The sequence below is a fragment of the Branchiostoma lanceolatum genome, chromosome 9 (assembly GCF_035083965.1).
Source record: "Branchiostoma lanceolatum isolate klBraLanc5 chromosome 9, klBraLanc5.hap2, whole genome shotgun sequence".
NCBI lineage: Eukaryota > Metazoa > Chordata > Leptocardii > Amphioxiformes > Branchiostomatidae > Branchiostoma > Branchiostoma lanceolatum.
The window spans coordinates 19,366,590-19,381,741 of NC_089730.1; the positions used below are offsets into that span (position 1 = coordinate 19,366,590).

General features: G+C 42.4%; 1 protein-coding gene and 1 pseudogene across 1 annotated transcript in view; one reads left to right on the forward strand and one right to left on the reverse strand.

Annotated features, from left to right (window-relative positions):
* The window catches only part of LOC136442652 (uncharacterized), a 34,363-nt gene extending 30,218 nt beyond the window's left edge, over positions 1-4,145 (forward strand). The window contains exons 33-36 of the mRNA XM_066439596.1: positions 76-296; positions 1,511-1,754; positions 2,495-2,680; positions 3,367-4,145. Coding sequence (XP_066295693.1) covers positions 76-296; positions 1,511-1,754; positions 2,495-2,680; positions 3,367-3,555 — 840 coding nt within the window. The 3' untranslated portion in view covers positions 3,556-4,145. The remainder of the gene's footprint in view (positions 1-75; positions 297-1,510; positions 1,755-2,494; positions 2,681-3,366) is intronic.
* A 1,329-nt stretch (positions 4,146-5,474) lies between these two features.
* LOC136442573 (leukocyte elastase inhibitor-like) lies at positions 5,475-13,969 on the reverse strand (annotated as a pseudogene).
* Positions 13,970-15,152: the final 1,183 nt, after the last annotated feature.

Genomic DNA, 15,152 nt, shown 5'->3' on the forward strand with positions numbered 1-15,152 from the left:
CTTAGAAAGAACAGTTTATTTTGCAATAATGACCTCTACTATTTCGTAGTAACTTACTCTCCTCTTGTCCGTCAGGTTGCCAGTGACATGATCAACAACTGGGTGGAGGAGAAGACCCAGAAGAAGATCCAGGACCTGATTAGTGAAGACACGCTGAGCGAGCTGACCAGGCTGGTCCTGATTAACGCCATCTACTTTAAGGCGAAGTGGAACGACGAGTTTGACCCGTTCGACACGGAGGATAGACCCTTCTTCAAGACAGAGGAGGATTCTGTGGACGTCCCGACGATGCACAGGTCTGTCATATAGAAGGAAAAAGGAAAGGAAAGTGATCACTATCCAGTTTTAGCTCACTGAAGAGCTATTCTTCCACTGGTCGTGAGAGAGAAGACTAATGCTATGTACAGTATCTACAAGTTCATTATACCGGGTAAATTCCCCTAGCTCTTTTAGACAAGCAAAATGAACGTTGTACTACCTCTTAACGTCCCGTCCTAAGAACTGCGACCCTTTCCGGTAGCGCGAAGAAGAACTTTGCGAGAACTGGCACAATGTATTACAACTTCCATACATGACAGTTCAACTATTGCTCATATCTAAAAAAAAGAATTAATCTAATTCATGAATGATAGTAGAGCCAATCTATCTAAAAGTATGCATGTCAATGCTCTAGAACAGTATGTTGATGACAGTGTGCTGCGTCAGCAATATATGACAATTTTGATATAATTCTAATTCTGGCCACAGGTAATCAATCTCAATAACTTCGTATTTAGTACTATTTGTGAGAACTTGTCGTTGCTTCAGGGAAGGACATTACAGCTTGGTGATAGACACGGAGGTCGGCTGCAGCGTGCTAACTAACCAACTAACCAACTAACTAACCAACTAACCAACTAACCAACTAACTAACCAACTAAACAAGAACAGTACAACATAAAAATTAACATTGAAAATATCATCAATCAATTCACATGAGCAAACGTTTGACATCAAAACTTTTGATTGACTTCTCTTAAATCACTAATTCTAATTCTTACCACAGATTATAAGTCTCAATAACTTCGTATTTAGTACTACTCGTGAGAACTTGTCGTTGCTTCAGGGAAGGGCATTGGTGATCGACCCAGAGGTCGGCTGCAGCGTGCTAACTAACCAACTAACCAACTAACTAATTCTGCACACAGGTTATTAATCTCAATAACTTATTTAGAACTGTTTGTGAGAACTTGTCGTTGCTTCAGGGAAGGACGTTACAGCTTGGTGATAGACACGGAGGTCGGCTGCAGCGTGCTAACTAACCAACTAACCAACTAACCAACTAAACAAGAACAGTACAACAGAAAAATTAACATTGAAAATATCATCAATCAATTCACATGAGCAAACGTTTGACATCAAAACTGTTGATTGACTTCTCTTAAATCACTAATTCTAATTCTTACCACAGACTATTAGCCTCAATAACTTCGTGTTTAGTACTACTCGTGAGAACTTGTCGTTGGTTCAGGGAAGGACGTTACAACTTGGTGATTGACCCTGAGGTCGGCTGCAGCGTGCTGGAGTTGCCATATAAGGAGAAGGACCTGAGCATGCTGGTCATCGTGCCGACCGAGAAGGAGGGACTGAGTCAGGTGGAGGACAAGATCACCATGGAGACGCTTCAAGGATGGCGCGAGAAGATTGTCAGCAAATTTGTAAGTTGGAATTCATCTGTTCATTTGCTTCTAAGGAGTTTATCCTTTGTTTCTTCTGTAATGTAATTGTGAAATTTTGAGCTTAACCAAAACTTATATAATTGTAGTTAGCAAATGTTTCAAAACTTAGTATGACTGTGTTTGTATATTGATTGTTAACTGCGTATATTACTTGTTTGTATTAGAATACCCAAATGCTTTAACTTATTGTCATTGTATATTTGTCTATGTCAGTTGTAATTTTTATTTTTTCATGGTTGACATTAGCTACTGCTAGAGTGCATCACCGCTGTCCTGTGTAACCTTCAGTTGATAAATAAAAATATTCATGATAACAAATTGTTACGATTCGATGGTAACATGACCAACAAGAGCTATCTACCACTCAATAATATCGACAGTAGCATTACCAAAACACGAGATATCAGACCCGGAATCTCCGCTGCAGCACCATAAAAAGCCGCCAAGGTGTCCAAAATGTAATATTTTCTTCCTTTTGCCAGCCCCTACCAACATACCAAATATCATAAAGATATCGATGTAGAAATGTTCGCGGTGGTTTTGAATATTTTGTCCAATGCTGCCGTGAACTTAAAACCACAACGAACACTTCATTTCCCCTAAGCGCGAAATATAAACCACGCGAACTTAAATGCATTTACAGTATTTCAGTGTCAAGAAGAGATGTAGAGATGTGACATTAAATTCGTATCTTAATTTAATTCCATACAAAAATTACAAACATTACTTTCTGACCCATCCTCGTAGATATATGTATGTTTGTAGAGAGTTGACGTTGTTTCTGTTGCCAGGCATTTGTGTACCTGCCCAAGTTTAAGCTGGAGTACGCCGTGACTCTGACAGACCACCTGAAGCAGATGGGCATGGAGGACTTGTTCGACGCCAGCCTGGCTGATCTGTCCGGTCTGACGGGATCCAAGGACTTACACGTGTCCGACGTTGTGCACAAGGCCTTCGTAGAGGTACGTCACTGTAGCCTGGGTGCCATCCTATTTCTACCGGGGCTCCTACACAGAAATAGGATGGCACCCAGGCTAACGTCACAGGTCTACGAGCATAGAGAATCGTAACGTTCCATAGATATACAGAGTTTTTTTTCTTTAAATACAATTTGTAGTTAGTTGATGAAGGTTAGACATCCAGGCAATAAGATACGCAAAAAAAATTCTCAAGCAACTGGATAAAATTTTGAAACAGTCAGACGTTCCAGACAGCATCCGCTGTCTTTCGTCAGTGACAGTCGCTGGAAATGCTCTGCAAGAAAGCCTTCGTAGCTGCCAGACAGTCTGAATGTGACCAAATTGGAAGTTTTCATAGCTAAAGGCAAGGGTACGTCTTATCTTTCCTAGGCAGCCATATAAGACAGTGGTTTTGAGTTATTTCTCGTTAAAAGACTCGGATACTCGCCATAGCAGCTTTTGTCTATAGCCCAGGTTATGCTTCGGTCCCATTTCCAATCCGGGGCCCGGCCGGGCAGCCTGTGGGAACGAAAAATATGATGAAAAAGACACAAAACGTAAAAAGATTACTCCTAAACATATATTGTGTATTTTCTTTATCTTATTTTCGTTTTCGCAAGCAGCCCGGATTTGAAATGAGACCGAAGCATAAACAGTCAAGCGCGATTAAATGTCTTGCTATGTTACAGGTGTATGAGAAAGGCAGTGAGGCGGCCGCTGCCACAGGAGTTATTGCCGTTGCAAAGTCCGGAACCTTCTACCCTGAACCTCCCCCCATCATCCGGGCCGACCGTCCCTTCCTCTTCCTCATCCGGGACAACCGAAACGACTCCATTCTCTTCATCGGCAGGGTCACCGACCCCACCGGGAACAAGTAGCCAAGCAGGAAGCAGCGGGAGAAGCAACAATGACAATGAAGTTTATTGCATATTCATGCCCAACAAAGGGCTAAATGCCATAGATTATCAAAAAAATACTAAGAAAACTACACTATGTTTCATCTATGATTTGTACCCTTCAATCTTCTAAAGTATGTGTAGACAAATTCACAGTTTTTTCATGCCCAACAAAGGGCTAGATGCAATAGAATATCAAAAAAATACTAAGAAAACTACGCTATACTTAATCAATGATTTATATGCTTCTTTTCCCTTCTTAAAACATGTGTAGACAAATTCACAGTTTTTTCATTGCATCGTAATTAGCTGTTGACAATACATGTGCGAACATTTCCAACAACGGTCACTTTAGACTTTAATCGCCATCATCCGCGTGCATTCACAAGTTGAACGTTTTAATCTATCACTCCAGTCTTTTACAAAATTAGGGTGGAATTGTTTTACTTCACGTGACTTAAACGCTTAGATATTGTTAAAGATGGCTTTGCCCTTACTCATGGTCAAACATCTCGCTTTAGCTTTGTATGCAAGTGTCTTTCTAACAATAAACTTACTTATTTACTTACTTACTACCGCACAACTAGTGATTTCATTGAGAGTCCAGGAAGTACTAGAAATGTACATAGTTACTTCAGTACATCCCGATGAAGTCTCTTAGTCTCTAAAACTGTGGTAGCAACGAATGACAGGTTGATTTATACTAATTTGTTTCACGCCAAAAATCATTTAATATCGTACTTCGATGTTTCAATGATAAGCGATGTCATTTGCAACTATCAATGGAACTGTACTAATAATCTCTGTAATCATCATACCTTTCCATATAATGTCAATATGTATTGTCGATCCTACACACTTGACGAGTCTATATAGCTATGAGCAGGACCGGTTGACGAACTCTCCTCGTTTTGGCAGCTGTTCTTCTGCATTAATTAGGGCAATGTGAACTTTCTTTTTGACGTATTGTGACGCAATCATCACAACAAGGACACGTTTTCCGACGTGATCTTCCTTCTCTTTGCCACTTTGTGACGAAGTGGTAAGGATGCGGTCAAGGAGAAAGTTCACATCGTCCTGATGAAGGCAACAAAGCAACTGCAAAACCGCCGGCGGAGAAAAATAAAGTTGTGTACCTAAGAAAACTTTGTTGAATCAACATACCAACCTTATAAGACTATTTACGCAAATCAAAACTAGCCGTTAACAGTTGTTGTCAATGATATGACATCACTCATTCGGGTTGGTCACCCGGCCGAGGAATAGGATGGTGCCGGTCGGTTTGTGCTGTATGAAGAACAGGAACGGCCGGTTGACGAACTCTCAGGGCAACGTGAACTCTCTCCTTGTAGTATTGAGACGTTAGGATGCGTTTTCAAACGTGACTCTACTTCTTGCCGCTCTGTGACGAAACGGCACAGGAGAAAGCTCACATTCTACTGACGAAAGCAGTAGAGCAACTGCAAAAATGTCCGTGGAGAAAAATAAAGATGTAAAACTATGTTGAATCAACTTACCAACCTTATAAAACTATTTACGCATATCAAAACCAGCCGTTAACAGTTGTGGTCAAACATATAAAATTACTCATTCGGGTTGGTCACCCGGCCGAGGAATAGGATGGTGCCGGTCGGTTTGTGCTGAATGAAGAACAGGTACGGCCGGTTGATGAACTTTAAGTGCAACGTGAACTCTCTCCTTGTAGTATTGAGACGTTAGGATGCGTTTTCAAACGTGACTCTACTTCTTGCCGCTCTGTGACGAAATGGCACAGGAGAAATTTCACATACTTCTGACGAAAGCAGTAGAGCAACTGCAAAAACGTCGATGGAGAAAAAGAATGTTGTGCACCTAAGAAAACTATGTTGAATCTACCAACCTTTTTAGTTATAAAACTATTTACGCATATCAAAACTAGCCGTTAACAGTTGTTGTCAAATATATAGAATTACTCATTCGGGTTTGTCACCCGGCCGAGGAATAGGATGGTGCCGGTCGGTTTGTGCTGTATGAAGAACAGGTACGGCCGGTTGACGACGAATGACCGCCCGAAGTTGCCGCTGCGCCCCCTCATCACCACGGCCGTGGCCGCCGCAGCCTCAGAACCCTCCTCGTTTACCTGGGGAACAGAAGGGGTGTTTAAACAGTTTGTGACACATGGAAACCATAATTTCAGAATGGATATATAAGTTTATTGGAAATTCATGCCCGTAGGCTAATTGCAAGTTGACAACAATGACGACGTACAAGCATAAAGTAAAACATAAGGCATACAAACTATTTTGCTATAAATATGATAAGTTTCTATATCTACGGTACTTATGCGGGGTTTGATTTCTTCTTTGAAAGCAGTGGAAAATCAAAAGTCTCACACTTTCCATGATAAGTTGGTTTTATGATATATGTATCAAAGGTAGTTTTGTTCCGTTGACATAAGCATTTACGAAAAACAAACAAATACACGGTTCTCCACTTAAAAACTACTTTTGAACACCCCGTCACCGAAAACGCGTGCCGAGGTTCGCTCTAACGTCAATTCTTATACGTATGAATTGGTAATACTATTACGTCTTTCGATTCTCAGTTGACGTACTAGTACTTACGACGTCGTTCGTGATCACGGGGTTAAAGACTCAATGTTTCCTCTGAATGACTATAACGTCTGCCAGTACCGGGAAAATCGGGGTATTGGAGTGTCTTGGTTTTATCAAATAATATCTGTATAAAGGGGATTCTAATACTGACCTCTACGAACGCCTTGTGCATGACCTCTGACACGTACAGGTCCTTCTCACCCGTGACCCCTGACAGGTCAGCGGTTTCCATGGAAAACAGGTCCGTCATGCCTAGCGCAGTCAGCTGATCCTTCAGGTTGAGCGCATGCGTCAGACGGAACTTTGGAAGAGCGACGGTCAAACTTTTAACCTCTCGCAAACTGGTAAAAAAAGGAGATAGGCGAGTTCATTACTAATTTTAAAAGGTTAATTCGCACAATTAGCATCGAATAGCAGACAGTATTAGTTAATCCAATTTTTTTTTCTCAAGCAGCTGGATAAAATTTTGAAACAGTCAGACGTTTCAGACAGCATCCGATATCTTTCGTCAGTGACTAAGGAAAGATCTGGCAGAACTTGAGGTTTTATACCAAAATTCTGAATAGATATGTTAATGAAGTGAAGACAATTACAGATGCTGTCTGAAACGTCTGACTGTTTCAAATTCTATCCAGTTGCTTGAGTAACTATTTTTGCGTATCTTATCACCTGGATGTCTAAACGAATGTCGGACGTTTCGGCCCATGGTCAGTTCGGCCCCTCCCAAATCAGGACGTTTCGGCCTCAGGTCCAAGACATTTCGGCCTCAGGTCCAAGACGTTTCGGCCTCAGGTCCAAGACGTTTCGGCCTCAGGGCCAGGACGTTTCGGCCTCCTACGGGGGTTTGGTTCGTATTTCAATGCTTTGATTTCGACTTCTTATTTTCTTTTTCAGATGCAATTCTCCCCGACAGTTTTCAGACACCCGAATTGTATCATCGCCGAACCATTTTAAATGTTGAATTTGTTACCAGTTATGGCGTGGAATTTTTTGTTGTATTGTATTGTGTTGTCGATTTCCTTTTCACTAACACATTCATGTTCTTTGAATCATTTCTAACTTAAGATTAACTAGCCCACAGCCCATCGCAAATTTTGACTATTTATTGACAAACGGGACTATTGATATAACATACAACAAACACCTTTTCACTAACACGTTCATGTTCTTTGAATCGTTTCTAGCCCACAGCACATCGCAAATTTTGACTGATTATTGACAAACGGAACTATTGATATAAAATACAACTATCACCTTTTCACTATCACGTTCTTTGAATCATTAAACTGAACGATTAAACTGTCTAAAGTAAAAATATCTAACTATTACTGAAACAACTAAGTAACCAGAGCCAGAATACAATACTCGATACAAACTAGAAATAGAAAACAATTAAAATAAAGTTACAGTAAAGTTACAAAAATTACAGTTACGTACATTGTAACTTACAAAAAAAAGTGTACTTTACGGTAGCAAATTACACGGTGTAGTGGATATTTTGATTTTATATGATGAACTTTGACGTTGTCTGACAAAGCGATGCGGTCTCTGATTGAAAATCAGGTTGCCGATGCGCGTTTTAGCCAAACAACAAGTACAAACTACAAGTTGAAGTTGTCTGACAAAAGAAACGCGGTCTCTACTGAGAATGATCTTGATTGTCAATGCGCCGGCGGTCAGTGGATTCTGGAACATGCTACATGACAGAGGGTTTTCTGTTTCAGGTGTTACACAGGTGGATTTGCTATGTCTTAAGACGTAATGTTCAATGTGTTTAATGTCTTAAAGTTCAATTGTTTCACATAGATTTACCTTGCATATTACGGTGATACACATAATAACTAAATGGGCCGAACCGTCTTCGGCCCGGGGCCGAAACGTCTTCGGCCTGAGGCCGAACCGTCTTTGGCCTGGGGCCGAAACGTCTTCGACCTGGGGCCGAAACGTCGGGGCCGAACTGACCACGGGCCGAACTGTCCTGCTACCTGTCTAAACTTCATCAAGTATTAGTTAATCTTCTATAATCGACAAATAGACATGGCTTGCCTATTTGGAGGTGCCTAGTGTACATGAATATGCTGAGTGTACATGAAAGCCAACCTTTTGCTGCGTGTCGCGTCCAAGAGGGCCTTGCTGGTCAAAACACTTTCCACGTCCTTTACCCCGAACCTGTCCAAGGGAAGAACGACAAACATGGCCAGCTCGTCCCCTGCGTAAGGCAACTCCAACATTCGACACCTCAGATTCGGCAGTTCCGCCATTCTGAACTTCCCGCGCTGTTGCATGGTGGGAACCGTGACGTGTTTTTGAGGACTGATGAAGAATTTCCGGTCGAATGTCTCCTTGGGGTCGAACTGGGTCTGCCACGTACCCTTGAAGTACACCGCGTTCACTAATACTAGTCTGGTCAGAGCAGTCAGGATGCCCTGGAAAGGACAAGAGGGGAAATAATTAAATATGATATTGATCAGAATAAATCAATTAAGCAAGCAAACCGCGAAGCAAACAAACAAGCAACCAGCCAAGCAAGCAAGCAAGCAACCAGCCAGCCAGCCAGCCAGCCAGCCAGCCAGCCAGCCAGCCAGCCAGCCAGCCAGCCAGCCAGCCAGCCAGCCAAGCAAGCAAGAAACCAGCCATGCAAGCAGGCAGCCATGCAAGCAGGCAGCCAAGCAAGCAACAACAAAAATTTAACCAAGCAACCAAGCAACCAAGCAACCAAGTAACCAATCAATCAACCAACCAACCAACCAACCAACCAACCAACCATCCAAACAACCAACCAACCAACCAACCAGCTAACCGTGTTACCAATCAACTAACCGAGGGACTACTTGCTGAAATTGACGATGAGATTGCTTGGAAATTGTCTTTACCTTTGGGATGAGGTCGTTGATTTTCTTTTTCGTCTGAGTTGATACCCAGCTGTTGATCCTAGACCGAGACCTCTCCTCATCGCTGAAGTCTACTGTTTCCATACGAGAGTTGTAGTAACGGGAGATGCCGGACTGGAAGTCGTCTTCTAATCTGGAAGAGAAGAATCATTGAACGCTTCCGATATCAATTCAAAGAATGAACAACTACGTATCTGTATGTCTACTATGGACCACTTTGTGTCGAAGAGATTCTATTATATGTGGTTAAGTGACATAGGCCACTGAATATGTTTTTTGAGCAATAAATATTTAAACTCGTTCCTATATTCTTCCAAGTATTCGAATGGATAATCTCCAAGCATAGGTTTCGATCGGGGGGCTAGTAGTGGCCGGGATGTTTAACAAAGGGATGGCAGATTAAGAATCCCTACCACTACTAGCCCCTCGATCGAAACCTCTGCTTGGAGAATATAGACTGGAATTGTTTACAGCATGCAGAGACGAGTTAAGCGACGGGGTTTTGTCAGTATTTCTCTGTGTCGTAGATGCAGGAATTATTGATGATTTAAAATCACTTCCCTGAAAACTTTTGACCTGCCGGAAGCCGCTTAAGTGAGCGAAAGTAATATTTCCAACTTGAGTGAAAGCAGTGGAACCGTAATCTCCAAGTAGATATACACGCAGTCTTACTTGGTCCCTTGTTGCCTGAACAGGTTGTTTGCCTCCACAAGCGTGTGCTTCTTCAGCCCCCCAAACATGTGCTCGGCTGAGGTTGGAGAAACCCTGGTGAAAGTTTCCTTCAGACAAGTGTAACACTTCCGCCATTTGGTCGCTGTTGTCAGGATGCAGAAACAGACATTATCAGACAAAGACTGATACCATCAACTTACATTGTATCATCAAGTTAATAATTTGAGTGAAAATTCAAAAAGCTAACATCCTTCCCATGGCCCACGTCTTTCACTGTATATATAGGGGCATCTCCGTTTCTATACTCTTTAGGCCACTGCCGTAGAGGGCTTGGGACCGCATTGTAAACACTGCATGAACTACCTATGTCACGTTTTAAAAAAATCGTTTGTAACCGCATCTCTTAGCAGCGACACCTAGCTGCAGTGAAAAACAGAACCAGTCAGTATTGTTCTGAGGGAGATGACAGACGGTCACCGAAAGTTTGGGTTGAATAAACCACTTGGTTGTGCACAAAGAACTTTGTTATCCAGGTAATAACTAAAGATACACAAGGTAACAGTTACGCATTGCGTAACTGTTACCTTGTGTATCTTTAGTTATTACCTGGATAACAAAGTGGATAGCCATTTCACTGTTACTGATGAAACAGCGGATGCTGTCTGAAGCGTCTGACCGTTTTCAAATCTTACCGAGTTTCTTGAGTAACTGTTACATTGTATATTGCGTAACTTTGTTATCCAAGAAGTATATCAGAGCCAATACACACGGAAAATCAGTTGTTAATGTTCCTTAGCGTCTTTCCTTTAGTATCCTCGTGTTGTAACTAACCCAACTGCCAATAATCTCATAGACATAAGGCTGGGCAGTATCAAAGAAGAAGAAGAATGGCCTTACGCGGTGGCGTGTCTTGCCCCCAGGTGCGCCATGGCCAGGGCGGCAGAGATGCTGTAAGGGGAGAAAAAGACATTCCCGTCCGTCTGCCGAGAGATTTGCCGGTACAGGTCCATGGCGAACGCGCTGTTAGCTTCGGCAACGGCCTCTTCAGACAGCACAGGTATAGGCTCTGAAAAGTCAAGAAATACATATTAGACTCCATGCGATCTGTATTGCCATCCATCTATCTTTCTCAATCGAAATATCATCAAACCTGGGCAAGTCGCAATGAGCGAAGTCTTCCAAAGTTAGTTTCGTTTCGGTGACCGTCCGTCACTTTGTCAGGGAAGTACTGACCGGTTCTACATCGCATTGCAGCTAGGTATCGCTGCTACAGTGTGAAGGGTGCGGTCCCAAATGTTACTCGACACCTAGCAAATTGTTGCACTATTGTTTACGTACCTGGTGTTGTCGCCACCATTGTTGTTACGTCGGGCTTGTCTGTGGGTAGGTCTGAAATATAGAAGTAAGAACATGGTGATCATGAAAAAGTAACCCACTTGTCAGACTGAAATCTAAGTCATCAGACTGAAATCTAAGTAAACATTTGTTGTAAATATCATATTTATCGCTGACATGTGCCAAGGACAACTTTGAATACTCATCTCATTGTTTTTATCTCAGTCACGAAATGGTTTTGATGTTAAAACTCACAACTTGCGAACTGTTTAGTCTCTTCCTCGTACAGCTTGTCCACTGCACTGTTGTTTCTTTCTGAACTGTCGACTTTCACGCCCACGTCGTTGTCCTGTACGGCAGACTCCGCAGCCTTGGGTTTCTACAAAGAAACACAATAGCGGCTTTTGTGAAGCATGTGGAATTTTAGAAATGACATAGCACCGCTTCTACTTACTTATCCAAATGTCATCATCATCCTATTTCTTACTCTACTAAAGAGTTGAAGCGTACAAAAAGTTCTGATTCCGAATGACAAGTTATGAAATTTAGTGTTCCTATTGATATTTGGTTTGTGGGTAAGAGTCGGGTAATGGGCCGCCTGACGGCTCTCTACATTACTGCAGCAGCACTTCTAGTGTTGATATCTCGTGTTCTGGACAGACTGTGGTCATGATTTTTGAATGATAAATAGCATGTAATTTTTGCTCTGGAGTACCAGGTACGTATGGTCTGTTTTACTCACCTTTTGGAAACGTTTGCAGCAGAATGAGTTGACGTTCTTGTACAGCAGTTCTGGTCCCTTCTCCCGGTAGAATGGCGTGAAAGTTTTCAGGTTACAGCAGGATGAAAAGGTCATGTTCAGCACACAGGAGTTGAACGTCTCCTGCAGAGCCGTGCTGGAAGATGGAGGTAAACAAATTAAGGAATGATCGATCTCAGAATCTACCAAGTGTTTCAGAGTAATTCTGCGGGTACCCCAAGAGCTGGTCAACACCACGCTAAATTCAAAGAAATATAACGTTTCTAGGTGTTCAAGACATTCTTGAGATTGAGAACGCTAAATTTAAAGAAATATAACGTTTCTAGGTGTTCAAGACATTCTTGAGATTGAGAACGCCTCGATAATACCTAATGTTGCGGACTCATGGTATCCGATCGAATTATGAGAAATGAAGCTAACTCTACGATGGGTGAGAGCACAGTTATCAAACGTATGATAACATGAAAAACAGATATTGGTGAAATAATGAACCCTGCATCGTTAAGAGAAAATTCAGAAGACAATCTTATGTATGAATGAAATTCCGACATTTTACCAAAAATAACAAACGGGTTGTGACCTTTGCTTACCTACAGTTGACGTGCCCCATCTCACGGACAGCAGACCTATTGTACTGCGCTTTCCACTTCTTCAGGCAACGTGACACTTTCTTGCGAAAAGTGTTCTCGGTCGTACAGGAGTCTGATGAAAGAACAAAATCATAACACATCTAATCGAAATGTTACTTGATATAAAAGCCAACATTATCGGCACACACACATATACATACATACATACATACATACCATACATACATACATATACATACATACATACATACATACATACATACATACATACATAGTACATACATACATACATAAAAGCTCGGAAAGCAGTGCTGCTAATCGAGCAAATTGAAGAACTCTTACCTAGCGAGGTGCAGAGAGGTCTGAAATAGCCAAAAGGGAATATGCGGAGGAGAGCCAAAAGAGGAGAAAGGCGACCGCCCCAAACCCACCAACCCAGGCCCAGTTCATCTGTGAGCGATGCGGGCGAGCATGCCACTCCAGGATAGGACTGTTCATCCACCAGAGGGCCTGCCCAACCCCTTCCCACAGATCCTCGACGACGGGGAACGAGCCATCATCATCACTTAAAAGTTATATAAACATCTATCTAACCTGACCTATCTTTAATTCTCCATTTTCTAGTATCTGTCTTAGTGTGTCTAAGCCTGATGTTACGTTTTAGCCACAGACCGCATGGCATGTTAACACAATGATGCATGCGTGACTCTTGGATAACTGACAGTCCTTAAACCGGAAGTATGCAGCGTGTTTACATCCTCCGCACTTCTGCCCGTCCTGTGGAACAACTTCCTGTTCTGTACAGTGAAACACGCTATGTACTCTTATCTAACATTTCGTAAAGTACAAACACGCATTGCAGTTAGTATGTAAGTGCACGATGATCAATATTATGTACATGACCCTCTTGTACACACTTTTATAAAACAAGGAATGTAGCGGTAGCAGCAGTAGTAGTAGTACTTTGTTAAGATACCCTTTAGCCCCCAAGGGGGCTAGTCTTTCAGGGTTCGCACATTCATATACGCATACATACATACATACATACATACATACATACATACATACATAATACATACATGCATACATACAAACTAGTAAATGGTTTCCAAGTTAGATGGCGTTCTGACTTGAATCACATCAGGTCATTGCTGAAATAGGTTACAACCATCTGTGATTCTGCCTTTTGTATGATCTTGTATTAGTCACCGTGCTATTCACACGAAAGCATGACATAGCGAGTTTTCGGAACAATGCTTTTAAAAATGCTACTAGTAAAATCAGGTCTATACTTTATGGTTCAAAAGAACAAGAGGGAGTGTAAAGTAAAACATACAACCTACCAGTAACGTCTGTTTCTCCGACTTCCTCATTAACAACACACTCCGGCTGGGATAACTCAGGCAGTGTGTAGTTACGGGCGGCTTCTCGGCACCTATGTTTTGATGACCCACTCACTCCGTCTTCTCCATTAGCAAACACCACTGCTGCGACCACTACGCAACACAACGCGACGGCAAGGACTCTGAACACAGCCATTGTGAACCGGTCGCTTCTGATGAACTGCACGCAAGTCCGCAGGGAAGACTGAGAAGTGACTACGTGAGTGGAGCCAACGCGCAGGTTCTTATCAGTTTTCCATGACTCGGCAAGTTAAAATCACTTCCTGTGGGTCTGCATGGGGGTTCCCGACAACGTTTAACGCTGAATTCAGAATAACTAACATATGTATCATGCTAAAATCAAGGAATGCAATCACGCAAAATTTGGTCGCCTCGCTACGAATTGCGCGAATAGAGCAGCTTTCTCTATTAATTACGGGAAATAAAAATACGCTGCCTACACCTTAAAGAAAAGGGCATGCAGACCCTCTATCCCGTGGGCGCTGCGCAGGCTGGTTGGAGGGGTGCCAGGTTAGATTGTCCGTCTTGGCAACAGCGCTGTTCGTGTCAGACGCCAACAGATTGTTTCTGTCTGTCTGTAGCGGCACATTTCAATACAAGTCCGGGTGGGTTTGGGGGCGAGTGGCAAATGGTCTTGGCCCCAACTACACAATGCATGCATGTTACGTATTCCTTTTGTGGATATAATTCAGTCTACAACTACTGCTTCTACCTGACGGACACCTCCTTTCCGTGACTACTACACCCGCAGATTTACCAAGTACACGGCTACGAAAATATGAGATTGTCAAATGAAATTCAAGCCTATTTTCATGAAAAAGTGACCATTGGGTGCTTGTCGGAGTTTTCGTCGGTTCCAGGCATAATCATCACCCTCTCGGTTTTCAGTGCGTGACATCGTGAACTTTTCTACGTAAGACACCGGATGTGTGTGTTACGTCACTGTAGTTGGGCTGGTAGACGTCACACATGACGTCAGAGTTACTCACTCAAGTTGTGGTCCATAGCCGTCGATATTTGACCTACACCGTATTCTTAGATTTGTACAAGGGAGCTACATTCCCAAACCTTATGATAACGGATTGCTTGGTGCATCTATCTTGTTTTACTCATACAAAAGTTCAGCGTTGAAACCAATATTCTGACTTCTATCGAGTCAGAAATGTAAAACAATATCACCAGACCTTGTAGGGTCATAGTTGTGACGCGGTGACAGCTGACTGACAAATTTTCCTATCACTTCGAATTCCGAACACTAACCTTTGACCCCAAACATTGCGGCAATCAAATTATGTTGCAGATATCAGTCGAACCGCAGAACCGATGCGCATAGA